Genomic DNA, 16,498 nt, shown 5'->3' on the forward strand with positions numbered 1-16,498 from the left:
TTTTGAAAAAAATCCCAACCCCAGCCCTAACCCTAGCACAACCCTAGCCCCAGCACAACCCTAGCCCCAGCACAACCCTAGCCCCAGCACAACCCTAGCCCCAAACCCAGCCCTAACCCTAGCCCAATCCTAACCCAAGAGTTTATTTTTGACGCCGTTCCTTGTGCGGTATAAGTGATTAGACGACTTTATTCTTCGGGTCGGTGTGATTACAGCAATGCCAGAATCATATGGGGTTTTTATGACTGACAGCTGTCACACACTAAAGGACGCATTTTTTGTAAAATCTAGTTTTTGCATCGCCATATTTTGAGAGCTATAATTTTTCCAGATTTTGGCAGACAGTCATGTGACGGCTCGTTTTTTGCGGGATGACTTGACGTTGTTATTGGTGCCATTTTCAGGCACGTGACATTTTTTGATCGCTTTCTATTCCGATTTTTGGGAGGCAGAATAAACAAAAACCAACAATTCAGGAATTGTTTTTTTTTTTTTTATTTTATTCTGTTCCGCGTGTGGTAAAATTGATGAGGTAGCTTTATTCTTCGGGTCAGTACGTTTACAGCGGTACCACATTTGTATCATTTTTCTATGTTTTGGCGCTTATACACAATAAAAGCTATTTTATAGAAAAAAATATTTTTTAGTATCGCTTTATTCTGAGAGCTATAACTTTTTTATTTTTTGGCTAATGGAGCTGTATGGCAGCTTGTTTTTTGCGGGACGAGATGACGTTTTCAGCGGTATAATTTTTATTTATATGCGTCTTTTTGATCGCGTGTTATTCCACTTTTTATTTGGCGGTATGGTGATAAAGCATTGTTTTTTGCTTCGTTTTTTTTTTTTTTTTTTTACCGTGTTCACTGAAGGGGTTAACTAGTGGGACAGTTTTATAGGTCAGGTTTTTCCGGATGCGGCAATACCAAATATGTGTACTTTTATTGTTTTTTTTTAATTTTTTTTATAATAATATTTATTGATGGGTACATTATATTTTTATTTTTGGTGTATTATTTTTTTTATTTTTTTATAATATTTTTGCACATTTTTTTTTTTTTTTTTTCCACTTTCACACAGTTTATACACTTTATTACTTTGTCCCACTCTGGGACTTTCACTTTTTTTTTTCTGATCGCCTGCATGGCACAGGAATGGAGCACCATCCCTGTGCCATGAAGGCTGTCAGAAGTGCACAGTGTGAAGATTGCTTGGAGATGCACTGCGCATGTCCAAGCAATCTTCCTGCTCTCTGGTGACCCGGATGTTGTCATGACGACATCGGGTCGTCATGGCAACACCCGGGAAGCCTTTGCAGACTGCGCTGGAAGCCGGAAGAGGAGGTGAGTATCGCCGATCACCTCCCCTTGCCCCCGCAATGCCGCAATCGACTTCGATCGCAGCATCGCGGGGGTTAATGTGCTGGGAGCGGTGCAGGACTGCTCCCTGCACATAGTACCGGGTGTCAGCTGTGACAATCAGCTGACACCCGGCGGCGATCGCGCCCGCACAGCCTGTGTGCGCGCGCGATCGCGATGACGTACTAATACGGGTCTGGCTCTTAAGTCCCAGGGCACAGACGCGTATTAGTACGTCAGATGTTATTAAGAGGTTAAAGGGGTTTTCCCACGAACGAAAGTTTATTTTAATCAATTAATCTTGGAATAATAATAACTTCCACAATTGGATGCATTTAAATAAAATGTTCCTGTGCTGAGATAATCTTATAAATGTGCCCCTGCTGTGTACTGTGTAATGGAAGTGTCTGACCGTACAGGAACACGGTCTGATCATACCACATCTCCTGAGCAGGGGAGGAAGCAAAAGATTATACAGACATTACAGCAGGGGATTACAGCTGATTCTTTTTCTGAGGTAAAACATTTCACTGACTATTTTTAAAGTGATGTTTTACTTCAAAGAAAGAATCAGCTGTGATCCCCTGCTGTAATGTCTGTATACTTTTTTGCGTCCCTTCCCTGCCCAGGAGATGTGGTATGATCAGACCATGTTCCTGCACGGTCAGGCACAGCCATTACACACTACACAGCAGGGGCACATTTATAAGATTATCTCAGCACAGGAACATTTTTTTATAACACATCCAATTGTGGAAGTTATTATTATTCCAAGATCTATTGATTAAAATGAACTTTTGTTCGTGGGAACACCCCTTTAAGTCTACCAGTTATAAATGGATATTTAGGTTAATAATATTGTCAGTAAGGGATATAATAATATGTTTCGAGTAATAGATAGGGTTCTGTAGGTTAGCATAAAGTTATACTCTTTTTATAAGGAAAACATGACAGTTATAAATATTGTTTCGAACGGGTCTCATTAAATCCTGTTGACTTATAGTGAGGTCCATCAGATTTCCATGGGGATTACGGCATTTATAAAGAAAAGTTCAGCAGAATATGCTATATCGTTATCATTAAAAGTACTGAAACCCTCGCGGAAATAATGCAAGTGTTCACAAAATAATACCTGCCCTGAGCACAGGATGTGATTTCTTATTGTATTATATGTTTTGTACCAATGCATTTCAGGTATGAATATAGTGCCCGCTAAATGTAAACTAATCTAAGTTTCAGAACATATTTCGCAGAGTTCAGTTAATTTTATTTCGAATTTTTGTTCTCTTCCTTTCTCCTATTTCTTCCCCCTTCTGCCGAACTAACAAAAGGGGGAATGGGAAGGGGCTGGTTTCTTATGACAATTGTGTTAATTTTTGCTATATATTATTGCTATTTTAAGCGTTTTGTTAGAATTTTCACTTGAGTTTTATGAAATTGTTGATTAATATGGCATTATAACAAGAAAAATGTGAAAAAAATGTAATTAAAAAATACAGTATATATATATATATATATATATATATATATATATATATATATATATAATATATATATATGTTTTCTGCGGAACAAATATTACAAACTATGAGAATATATTTTGCAGAGCTCATTTAATTTTATTTTAGACTATCCCAATATTACTGCATAGATATTAACCAAGCAAAAAAATCCTTCTTCTTTTACACATGTAAAGCAGAATCAACTACTCCGAATGCTTAGAAAGCAACGGAAATAAAATAAGTAAGAATTATGCACATATATTCTTTCAACTAATGGCGCTGTTATGTATTCATCACTCTGAATGTAATGCATATTTAAAAACAGTAAAACAGGCATAATATTAAAAATAAAATATGCCACCACTGACCTTTTAAATGGTTTCCACCAATTGCATAAAGACGATCATTCATTACAGCTAAGGCATGAATTGCTCTTTTTGTGTTCATATCTTGTTTCCGAGCCCAAACATCCATGACCGGATCATAGCAATACAGCCACTGGACATATTCACCATTATGAACGCCACCTATGAAGTGGACATATTATTAATACAGGCTTTATATTAATCTAGTTGGGATATTATGTATTAATAAATCATCATCCATTTGGCAACTTATTTTTGTATATTATTTTTTTTTTGTATATAGTAATCCTCTCATTCACTTCTATCTATCTATCTGTCTACATCCCTTACTTCTATGTTGGACACCTGTAAAATTGTAAATGCGAGAGAAAAGGAACTGTACTATAAAGTTAAAGGGGTTTCCCACTACGTCGATAACCCTTTCACATTTCTCATGTTTGACCACATTAAAATGAAAACACCTATATTCCCCTCCCCCCGATGCCAGAGCCGTTCCGTCGGTGTCAGCACTCGCGTTCCCGGGGCTCACGTGAGGTTGTTACACCCAATCAGCGCTGGTGTCACTTTCTCCGCCTTTGAATGTATTGCACATCAACAGGAGGTCAGGGCTGCAGCTGATCTCTGACTCCCTCTAGATGTTCGATTTGTCCAAAGGTGGGGACAGTGACGCCAGCGCTGATTGGGAGCAGGGCTCACTGGAACACGAGTGTCAACACCACTGGAACAGCCCCGGTACCGAATGAGTATAGGTGTTTTTATTTTAATGGGGCCAAACATGAGGAATGAGAAAGGGTTGTCCAAGTAGTGAACAACCCCTTTAATGCAAGAAATATGCAGTTGTGTAGCAACTATTTCCATTTTGCTCCGTTGCTCCATTGCTTTTGGAGCGTAATATGTGAAATCTCTGCTTGTTGTTCAACTGGGAGTTTCTTCAGCATTTTTTGTGGTGTGTGTTTCTACCCCTGCCTCTCAGATGTTGTCAATCATATCTCTGCAGTATCTCAGATTGGTAAACTGCTAAGGGAGAGGTGAATGTGCACATTCTAAGAGAAAACTCCGAAGAATCTCCTAATTACACTACAAGCAGAGATTTCACATACTCCGCTCCAAAAGCAACAAATGCTAATATCTCTTCTATGGAGTCAGAAATCGCAAAATGGAAAAAGCAGAAGAATTGGGGGAGCCCAGAGATTTTTTTGAAGTATTTGACTTTTTTTGAGCAAATGACAAGTCTTCTTTAATCCAGTAGGATATTCTAGATGAAGACTATATGCAAACTTGAGTTATCACCTACCTTAAAAGTTATTTTCAATGGTTCCAGTGTGGGGTATTAAAAATAAAATAAACCTACCTGTACATGCCCTGGCCTGGTACCACTCCTCTACACTAGAGACTGCGTCGCTTCACAGCTTGAGCCTATGAATGGCCTTGTGACGCCCCCTCCAGTTATTAATGCCACAAGACCATCGGGGAGGTGAGTATAGGATTTTTCTTTATTACCCCACCCTGGTCTCATTGAGAGTAACTTTTAAAGTAGGGAGTAACCTCTTAAATTTGTATCTTTTTAGATGCAATAGATATATGTGCCTTGGAAGGTATACATCACTTTAATATTATTTCCTTTTTATTTAGGAATGCTATTATGTCATGGGCTGTAGAAGGTATAACAGTAAAATATAAAAAAAAAACTAAAAGCTGCAATACTAATTGATGTTAAATTCTAACTAATGTTACATTTTCTTTTCATTGCCACTCTTTTACTTGATATTAGTGCATAAGGCTAGAGGCAACTACCATTAATATACACTGCTCAAAAAAATAAAGGGAACACTTAAACAACAGACTATAACTCCAAGTAAATCAAACTTCTGTGAAATCAAACTGTCCACTTAGGAAGCAACACTGATTGACAATCAATTTCACATGCTGTCTGCAAATGGAATAGACAATAGATGGAAATTATTGGCAATGATCAAGACACACTCAATAAAGGAGTGGTTCTGCAGGTAGGGACCACAGACCACATCTCAGTACCAATGCTTTCTGGCTGATGTTTTGGTCACTTTTGAATGTTGGTTGTGCTTTCACACTCGTGGTAGCATGAGACGGACTCTACAACCCACAAAAGTTGCTCAGGCAGTGCAGCTCATCCAGGATGACACATCTATGCGAGCTGTGGCAAGAAGGTTTGCTGTGTCTGTCAGCGTAGTGTCCAGAGGCTGGAGGCACTATCAGGAGACAGGCCAGTACACCAGGAGACGTGGAGGGGGCGTTAGGAGGGCAACAACCCAACAGCAGGACCGCTACCTCCGCCTTTGTGCAAGGAGGAACAGGAGGAGCACTGCCAGAGCCCTGCAAAATGACCTCCAGCAGGCCACAAATGTGCATGTGTCTGCACAAACGGTTAGGAAACGACTCCATGAGGGTGGTATGAGGGCCCGACGTCCAGAGATGGGGGTTGTGCTCACAGCCCAACACTGTGCAGGACGCTTGGCATTTACCACAGAACACCAGGATTGGCAAAGTCGCCACTGGCACCCTGTGCTCTTCATAGATGAAAGCAGGTTCACACTGAGCACATGTGACAGACATTACAGAGTCTGGAGACGCTGTGGAGAGCGATATGCTGCCTGCAACATCCTTCAGCATGACCGGTTTGGCAGTGGGTCAGTAATGGTGTGGGGTGGCATTTCTATGGAGGGCCGCACAGCCCTCCATGTGCTCGCCAGTGGTAGCCTGACTGCCATTAGGTACCGAGATGAGATCCTCAGACCCCTTGTGAGACCATATGCTGGTGCGGTTGGCCCTGGGTTCCTCCTAATGCAGGACAATGCCAGACCTCATGTGGCTGGAGTGTGTCAGCAGTTCCAGCAAGATGAAGACATTGAAGCTATGGACTGGCCCGCCCGTTCCCCAGACCTGAATCCGATTGAGCACATCAGGGACATCATGTCTAGCTCCATCCACCAACGTCACGTTGCACCACAGACTGTCCTAGAGTTGACGGATGCTTTAGTCCAGGTCTGGGAGGAGATCCCACAGGAGACCATCCGCAACCTCATCAGGAGCATGCCCAGGCGTTGTAGGGAGGTCATACAGGCACGTGGAGGCCACACACATTACTGAGCCTCATTTTGTTTTAAGGACATTACATCAAAGTTGGATCAGCCTGTAGTGTGTTTTTCCACTTTAATTTTGGGGGTGACTCCAAATCCAGGCCTCCATTGGTTAATAAATTTGATTTCCATTGATGATTTTTGTGTGATTTTGTTGTCAGCACATTCAACTTTGTACAGAATAAAGTATTCAATGAGAATATTTCATTCATTTAGATCTAGGATGTGTTATTTGAGTGTTCCCTTTATTTTTTTGAGCAGTGTAGTTTTATACATATCTAGTATTTTCCAAAATAAAATAGCTTACCAAATAATAACAATACTATTTCTGACATAAAATCGTTAACGTTAAATGTAGAGAAATTATAGCCAAAATCTTGTTCCAAGTACAAACAATACATCTGGTTATTCCAACAAGTGAAATGGAGATTATTAGTAACTATATCATGAAATACAGTGGATTATGCAGAGTTCATTGTATCCATCACACCTGATATGTATATCTTCCCATTATGCACGGCTCCCGCATGCGCAGCCAGGGGCTGTGGTAGAGCGGACACATAGCACCACTCGTTTGTCTCCAGGTTGTAGCATTCCACACTAGACAAGTAACCTGTCTCATTTCTCCCTCCGATGACATACAGATGCTTATCCAATCGACAGGCGTAGAAACTGGCCCTCCTGAAAGGAATAAGCGGAAATAGTCATCGGATGGCGGTGCTCGGCTTATACATACATGCTGTGTTGTATACTGATGGTAGCACGGCTTATTACAGGCGTCACATGTTTTCGCTGCCTGAGGTGCAGTTCTATACTTTGCCAAAGACTAAATGACAATGGGAAAGTTAAAGAAGATATCTTAACAATTATAAATTATCTTGACATTCACTATCCTTATGGTCCTTCAAGGGTCATTGTTTCCAATTTACTAAAAGAAGCACATCATCAAAATTTCTTCAATTAGCTTTTTTCCCTTCCAGTTCTAAAAAAACACAGCTTTTATGTGTGTGGACAGACATGAAAGCTCCAGATAAGATAGTGGTTGTTTTCTCTGAATATTGTGTTTCTTTGTACTGTGTTTTCAGTAGATAGCAAGTGTTGTATCAGATACGGCTATCCTCATTTAGGGAAAATACATGTTGCACCTTTTTTCATCCATCTTTTATAATCATGTAGTTTTTAGACCCAAACTGATAAATCTTTATAATGGTCAGGGCTCTGATTACTCAGACACAGCTCACAAATTCTGGGCTCAGGTGTACATTGAAAATATACCGTTTTGGTTGCCTCTAAGCAACCACTAGAGGGTGCTAAACTGCATACTGCATCAGTTTTTTGCTCTGTATCAGAAAATCTTTGAGTACTATCAAGCTTAACTGTATCTGAAATTCACCTTGTTCTTGATTCTGGTAAAGACTGACAAAACATGGTACTTTACTGCTACACCAAGCACAGATGAAAGGTCAGGAAGAGAGTATATTAAACAATGGTTACTAACAATAAAGCACAACTTACCTTTCCTGCATAGGTGGGAGCTGTATCCAGCTGTTAAATCGTGGATCATAGCGACTAACAAAATTTGTACTATGTTTTCCTGCAAGAGAACAGATTTCTACTTACTTTACATCACTATTTCATGGTTAATTCACTCCAAATTCTAGAATTACCCACATATACTTGATAAAACAGACTTTGTTTTAAGAAGCCACTAATATACACAGAGACCGAATAAAAGCATTGCTCCCTATGTCAGGCTACTGCAGGTGCCTGCAACCTGTAGCCTTCCACTTTTTGCAAAACTACCTCTCCTAGCATACTTTGATAAACAGCTGCATGCTGGGATTTGAGGTTTGCAACAGCTGGAGAGCAGCAAGTGGAAGACCAATATTATATATGCAGTCTTGTCAGGGGATGCAACTCTGCTGCCTCCAGGATAAGTACACAATTGATTGATGACTGATGGATGGGTCCACAGCTGTTTTCAAAGTGGTAACAAAAGAAAAGTACTAAACCCGTGTCACGGAAATACAGCTAGGTCCATATATATTTGGACAGAGACAACATTTTTCTAATTTTGGTTCTAGACATTACCACAATGAATTTTAAACAAAACAATTCAGATGCAGTTGAAGTTCAGACTTTCAGCTTTCATTTGAGGGTATCCACATTAAAATTGGATGAAGGGTTAAGGAGTTTCAGCTCCTTAACATGTGCCACCCTGTTTTTAAAGGGAGCAAAAGTGATTGAACAATTGACTCCAAGGCTATTTCATGGACAGGTGTGGGCAATCCCTTCGTTATGTCATTCTCAATTAAGCAGATAAAAGGCCTGGAGTTGATTTGAGGTGTGGTGCTTGCATTTGGAAGGTTTTGCTGTGAAGTAAACATGCGGTCAAAGGAGCTCTCCATGCAGGTGAAACAAGTCATCCTTAAGCTGCAAAAACAGAAAAAACCCATCCGAGAAATTGCTACAATATTAGGAGTGGCAAAATCTACAGTTTGGTACATCCTGAGAAAGAAAGAAAGCACTGGTGAACTCATCAATGCAAAAAGACCTGGGCGCCCACGGAAGACAACAGTGGTGGATGATCGCAGAATAATCTCCATGGTGAAGAGAAACCCCTTCACAGCAGCCAACCAAGTGAACATCACTCTCCAGGAGGTAGGTGTATCAATATCCAAATGTACCATAAAGAGAAGACTGCATGAAAGTAAATACAGAGGGTTCACTGCACGGTGCAAGCCACTCATAAGCATCAAGAATAAAAAGGCTAGACTGGACTTTGCTAAAAAACATCTAAAAAAGCCAGCACAGTTCTGGAAGAACATTCTTTGGACAGATGAAATCAAGATCAACCTCTACCAGAATGATGGAAAGAGAAAAGTATGGCAAAGGCGTGGTACAGCTCATGATCCAAAGCATACCACATCATCTGTAAAACACGGCGCAGGCAGTGTGATGGCCTGGGCATGCATGGCTGCCAGTGGCACTAGTGTTTATTGATGATGTGACACTGGACAGAAGCATCCGAATGAATTCTGATGTATTCAGAGCCTTACTGTGTGCTCAGATCCAGACAAATGCAGCCAAACTGATTGGTCGTCGTTTCATACTACAGATGGACAATGATCCAAAACATAAAAGCCAAAGCAACCCAGGAGTTTATTAAAGCAAAGAAGTGGAATATTCTTGAATGGCCAAGTCAGTCACCTGATCTCAACCCAATTGAGCATGCATTTCACTTGTTAAAGACTAAACTTCAGACAGAAAGGCCCACAAACAAACAGCAACTGAAAACCACCGCAGTGAAGGCCTGGCAGAGCATCAAAAAGGAGGAAACACAGCGTCTGGTGATGTCCATGAGTTCAAGACTTCAGGCAGTCATTGCCAACAAAGGGTTTTCAACCAAGTACTAGAAATGAACATTTTATTTACAATTATTTAATCTGTCCAATTACTTTTGGTCCCTTTAAAAACAGGGTGGCACATGTTAAGGAGCTGAAACTCCTAAACCCTTCATCGAATTTTAATGTGGATACCCTCAAATGAAAGCTGAAAGTCTGAACTTCAACTGCATCTGAATTGTTTTGTTTAAAATTCATTGTGGTAATGTCTAGAACCAAAATTAGAAAAATGTTGTCTCCGTCCAAATATATATGGACCTAACTGTAGCTCAGAGCTTAGCGGAGGGAAGCATTCGTTAAAACAACTTTCTTAGAGAAACAAACAGAACCACAGAGTATTGCTGGCAAGAACTGAAAAATAACAAAAATCCAAACTCTGATTTTTATTGGAGCAAGGTTATGCCCACATACCTCCCCTTGGTGAGCTCATATGAGGGGCTGGTCGTGGGATGTGCTAGGTCTTTAGAAGATTAGGAGATCCACAACTTTTAGGATATCTTCGCTCATGGAGGTCCCAGGCTGGAGATATTGTTGTCATATTTCCTATCATGATTTTACCTTTCTATAGGAATGAAATATGGCATGGATAGAATCATCCATCTGACTGATATTAAGTTTGAGGTGTTCGGTTGGCGCCTTACTGTGATGTGAGTGAATGCGTTATGTTCGTCCCTTCGCTACGATACCGAAAATATATTTCTCATAAATATCAGATTAATGCAAACCCGAATATTCATCACTGACCACTGGCTCCAGAGCGTCTAATAATAAATAATTCCTTTGAACAGAGGAAGCCCCTGTACTTCTCTGCCTCTGAGTACACGAATCCTAGACTTGGTGGCTGGTTCTCAGCAGATCTCCGGTTGTATTTATTACCTGTTCATGGCAGGAGGTCTAACGTCATTTGAGGTTGAAGTGTCAGCTCTTTCTCACTTCGCCAGTTATGATTAACTGGCAAACTTAATTATGTTTAATGTGACTGTAATATGTCACCTCTCCGGAGATGTCTTTATGGATTTTACAATTTTTCTGTAGGACAAGTCTAATAGTTAAAGGAGTTGTTCGGGACTGTTTTTTATTTTTACAATGTGCCAAAGAACTAACAAGCACGTAGTTACTACCTACTTGCCCGTTTGGAGAAACCACTTGTGATGTTAGTTGTGTTGAGCCATTTACGATAAATAGTTGTCGTTTCATTGGTTTATTGCAAACAGAAAGTTTGTACATTTTATTAATGAATCTAATTTGCAATGGGGGAAGATATTTTTTTATTGCATCTGTATATACAGAATATATGAACATACAATTGTCCCTTCCATTTACAAAGGTCATTCATTTTTATGTGTTAGTGACTGTTCCTGTTTATATTTTATTGCACCCTGCATCTTCTCTTTAAATCCAGCTTAAAGTCTTTTAAGTGTTCATATTTCTTTTGGCTTTTTTCTTTCTGAGTCAACACTTTTAAATATTAATGTATTTTGCACTTTTAGAATTACTCAGCCCAGCATTAGGATGCACTGCAATTTAACATGGTCTGATAACTTTTTCATGTCTTTGGACGGATTTCATTTATTAAAGTAAGATTATTTAAATGTAATATCTCGGGCTGATGTTTCCCTGTATTGCCATCATTTTAGATTATACAAGGGGAGTAGATGAATAAAATATCAGTGCATGCTTTAGCAGTGGTGCAACAATATGTTTAACCCTGTATGATGAACACACCACAGCACGGATGGAAAGAAAGCCAACTTATAAAAGTGATATTATGAGCGAAGTAGTGTCCGTTCTCACACATATATAGGTTATCTTACAACTCACCATTAGGATTCCACTGGTCTTCTCCTCCTAAAACAAACAAAAAGTTTTCTACTTCAACCACACAATGATGGGCACTGTTGTATGGCATGACTGAAAGACATAAAATAAAACCAGAAAGTCAATTTTTTATCTAACCTTGAGATAAACTTTCTAGGATTTGGATTATTTTTATTGCAATATATCTGTAGATGTTGTATTCATACACTCCTGGAATATTACACTTACAAGAATACAAATAATACAGCCAAACCAACCAAATACCATGTGGAACCCCAATATATATTTGAAATAGATTTTGGTACATTTACCAAATGGCATCCAAAGCATGTGTCTGTCATAGGTAGGAGTCATAGGTGAAAGTAGAGAACAATGTTACAATCATACGGAGTCCTACTCCTTCCCAAACATCAGGGCAGGGCACAGTACTGATCAATCACAGCTGTTCTCCAATCATGCCCTCTGGTCAGTTGACTGACTTCTCACTTAGCTTGTGAATGTGCTGAGCGGGACGTCAATCAACTGAACAATGGGCATGATAGGAAAACAGCGGTGACTGCTCAGTGCTACCCACTGCCCCAATGACTGGAAAGGGACAGGGCACCCCACAATTGTAACATTGTTTTCTCCCTTCACTGATGACTGCAACTTATGACAAACACAGGCTCCAGATGCTAATTATCACCTATAACATGCTCCATTAGTACTTACATAGCGAATATGGACCTGCTAGGTTCCCTTTAAGGCAAGGATGTCAATCTCAAATACAACGAGGACCAAAATTAAAACCTTGGACAAAGTCGTTAGCCAATCTTGAGATTTATTTAAAAAATGTCTACAATTCAGGAAGTCTTTTCCTTATAATTAAATATAATGATAAATCTTTTCATATGGAAACAAATGTAAAGTGGTTGTCCCACGAACAAAGTACATTTTAAATAATAGATCTTAAGAGTCAAATCACCAGATAGGAGCATTGGGTATTTCCTTGTGGGCAGGGGAGTACATAGCAGTCATGGTGCCTCTATAGCTGAAATTCTAATTGCCTCCCCCTCAAAAAAAAACAACCCTTAATATTTGGCGGGGTCACAGAAGAGCATATCTCACAACTTTGCACCCTTTCATAGCCTCCCATAAATTATGATGCCAACAAAAATACCCCCACCAAACACAGTATGATATCCATACCCCCACAGTGAATTCCTCCACGGTACCCTCAGCACGGGTGGCATGATGATCCTACTTTACCACCCTTACTGCCTGGCAAAGTATGGTGACCCCCAAGACAGTATGATCCCCAACTGTGATCCCCACACAGCCCTCCACACAGTGTAATGAGCTCCACATAATCCTCCATGCAGTATAATGGGCCTCACATAGTCCTCCAAATAGTATAATGTCCCCATATAGTCCTCCATATAGTATAATGGGCAGTATATAGTCTTCCACATAGAATAATGTGCCCCACATAGTCCACCATACAGAATAATGGCCCCACATAGTCCTCTATACAGTATAATGGGCCCCACATAGTCCTCCATACAGAATAATGGGACCCACATAGTCCTCCATACAGAATAATGGGCCCCACATAGTCCTCCATACAGAATAATGGCCCCACATAGTGCTCCATGCAAAGTAATGACCCACATAGTGCTCCATACAGAATAATGAGCCCCACATAGTCCTCCATTCCTCCATGCAGAATAATGACCCACATAGTCCTCCATACAGAATAATGGGCCCCAAATAGTCCTCCATACAAAACAATGTGCCCCACATAGTCCTTCCTACAGAATAATGGCCCCTCATAGCCCTCCATACAGAGTAATGACCCACATAGTCCTCCATACAGTCTAATAAGGCAACACATAGATCTCCATACAGTCTAATAGGGCAACACAAAGTTCTCCCATGTCAAAAATCATGCAAAGTTTCAGTTCCACATGGAACTTTATCTATCTATCTATTTATCTATCTATCTATATATTTATGTATCTGTATATCTATCAATCATTCTATCCATATATCTATCTATTATCTATCTATCTGTATATCTATCTATCTATCCATATATCCATCTGTATATCTACGTATCTCAAATCTATCTATCCATATATTTATATATTATCTATCTCTCTATCCATATATATATCTATCTATCCGTCTATCTATCTATCTATCTATCTATCTATCTATCTATCTATCATCTATCTATCCATATATCTATCTATTATCTATCTATCTATCTGTATCTCTATCTGTCTATCTATTTATCATCTATTTCATATCTATCTATTTATCTATCTACCTGTATATATATCTATCTATTGAGTGTTCGATGGTTTTAGCATAAAGAACATGACAACATGTAGATGTTAAACATACGACCTCAGTGATGAAACTGTGCTAATCAATAAGCCACCAAGCTACCCACTATGTAGTCAACATAAGGGCTCGTTCACATGACCGTATTTTCTGTCCAAGTACTTAAAAAAATGGATATCACTCGGACCAATGTTATTCCATGGGGCAGAGCAGATGAGCATTTTTTTTTCACTGTCTGAATCTGTGTGTGAAAAAAAATCGCAGCATGCCCTAGTTTCTTCCGTAAACCGGATAAGACTCACCCAAGTCTATTAGTGCAGAAAAAATCGGATGCCGCACAGAGCCACGGCATTAGATTTTTATGGATAAATTGCAATTTTGTAACATAAGAAACTGTAAATGGTCCTGTAAATGATTAATTTCTGCTGCTGTAAAAAAACTGATTGTATACGGACAGCACACGGATGACCAGTGAAAAAAAAATCATCTAAATTTGTGGATGAAGTTCTGAATACATTTTTGCTGTGCACCTTATATATTCAGCTTTCCACAGGCAGGTTTTAAACACAGTCAGGCTCAGGTCTTGCTCTGCCCTACTGATGGGCAATCCGGCTCTTTTTGGTGATCTCGTTCACTTAGCTCCGCTCAGCAAAAATAGCTGGATCTAAATGGATCCCTATTAAATATGTATTCACCGCAGAAGAACACATATTTAAGATAAAGTTAATGTGGCCAAAATCCTGCCCAACCGCGGGGCCTACTCGCAGGCAGCCAATAAATTTGATGGTTGGGCGGGGTCTGGGTCGGGTGCGCCGGGTTCCAGCCATGGAACACAGTAATATTACCCCCAGTGAGAGCCATTCAGAGAATTTAGTGGCTCTCACTAGGGTGTGGGCTCTCACTAGGGTGCTCTCATTGTTTACAGCAGGGAAGCCGCTCTTTGTCTTGGTTTGGTTGCCAATGACCCATCACTACCCTTCTATTTTGCAACACATTTTACTATTTATTTAATATTTATTTACATTTTACTATTTATTTACTATTTATTTACATTTTACTATTTATTTACTATTTATTTATATTTTACTATTTAATTACTGTACCTATGCAATGTTTTATTCTAGGTTATATTTGCCCTTTAATAAATTATATAAATGAGTAATTAAAGAACCTTCAACTCCATATTTAGAATATTTTACTGGTCTCATTTAATCTACAGTACCATATAAGTCTACACAATGAGGAGCCTTCAGAGAATGACCCCACTTTATTGCTTTAGGAAATGTTCATGTAGAAATTACGCTTCCCTGAAACAAAGCCTGTTCCCTTCCAACAGTTGTCATGGGAATCTTGTACATACTGATTTCTTTTCAGTTCTTTGAAATTTAGTTCTATGCTTCAATTTATTTGGATTAGTTTAACCAACCTACAAGTGTCATGTCCTGGGTCGTACATTACACCTGTCCATAAATGTCAGGTCCCATTTTTTGGAAAACATACAAATGTACCACTAACATATCATGTAAAGTGGCTGGAGCATTAGTCAGAAAATCATGTCCTTGCTCATCTCATCAAATGGACACCTTAAATCTAGGTGAGGACAAAGAGGGAAGCGATGTGCATGTTGAGGCTGGGAATTTATTGCTGGACACGGATCAACAGAGCACTTAGAAAACCAGTGCAGTGGGAAATCAATATGACACAGGGCCAGCTCTTTCTCTATAAACTTCTGCCAAAGAGAAAAAAAGCCAGCCGAACTCACATGTGAATTTTTTCAGTTATATATCTCTCATTTCACATGATTTACTATCTCCTTCTTGCAAAATGCAGCAGTGCAATATGGAATGTTTAATGATAATTTTTATCATTCTGATGCTACAGGCTTCCTAAACTTGGCTGGGCTTTCAGGAAGATTTATCAAACTTTAGCTTGCACACATTTCCTATTGTATATTAGGGTTTTTTATCATTTTTAGAGCAAGGATGTTATCAATATCACATGAAACTGTCTTATTAACTGATAACAGGGAATTTCTGGATTATTTCAGGCACAGAGTATATGCAGGATTTGCTTTCAAGCTTATCAGTATTTCTGTTATTAATCCCAATGTTATTTATTTTATTCACTTATATAGCGCCATTAATTCCACAGTGCTTTACAGACATTATTGGCGCTGTCCCCATTGGAGCTCACAATCCACATTCCTTATCAGTAGGTCTTTGGAGTGTGGGAGGAAACTGGAGAACCTGGAGGAAACCCACACAAACACGGGGAGAACATACAAACTCCTTGCAGATGTTGTCCTTGGTGGGATTTGAACCCAGGACCTCAGCACTGCAAGGCTGCAGTGCTAACCACTGAGCCACCGTGCTGCCCCACATCCTTCAATATTTAGCTATTTGGTAAATAAATGTGTATATCTCATACTGTACAATGTGGGACACTGTGGATCTATCCATTGATTTTATAACAGTAATGTTATACAATCATCTGACAGATCGGATTATTTAATATTTTACAACAAAGGTGCAAACTGGAGGATAGGGCATAAACACATCAGAACGTAAAAAGTTGTGAAATTGCAAATACTTTCCAAAAATGCATGGACGC

General features: G+C 39.5%; 1 protein-coding gene across 1 annotated transcript in view; it reads right to left on the reverse strand.

Moving 5' to 3' along the window:
• The window catches only part of KLHL14 (kelch like family member 14), a 117,804-nt gene that overhangs the window by 25,278 nt on the left and 76,028 nt on the right, over positions 1-16,498 (reverse strand). Inside the window, exons 4-7 of the mRNA XM_073679217.1 lie at positions 11,564-11,653; positions 7,854-7,932; positions 6,829-7,019; positions 3,226-3,384 (exon numbers count right to left, since the gene is read on the reverse strand). Coding sequence (XP_073535318.1) covers positions 3,226-3,384; positions 6,829-7,019; positions 7,854-7,932; positions 11,564-11,653 — 519 coding nt within the window. The remainder of the gene's footprint in view (positions 1-3,225; positions 3,385-6,828; positions 7,020-7,853; positions 7,933-11,563; positions 11,654-16,498) is intronic.

Source organism: Phyllobates terribilis, unplaced genomic scaffold (assembly GCF_046119375.1).
Source record: "Phyllobates terribilis strain yellow unplaced genomic scaffold, ASM4611937v1 Scaffold_4__5_contigs__length_816908805, whole genome shotgun sequence".
NCBI lineage: Eukaryota > Metazoa > Chordata > Amphibia > Anura > Dendrobatidae > Phyllobates > Phyllobates terribilis.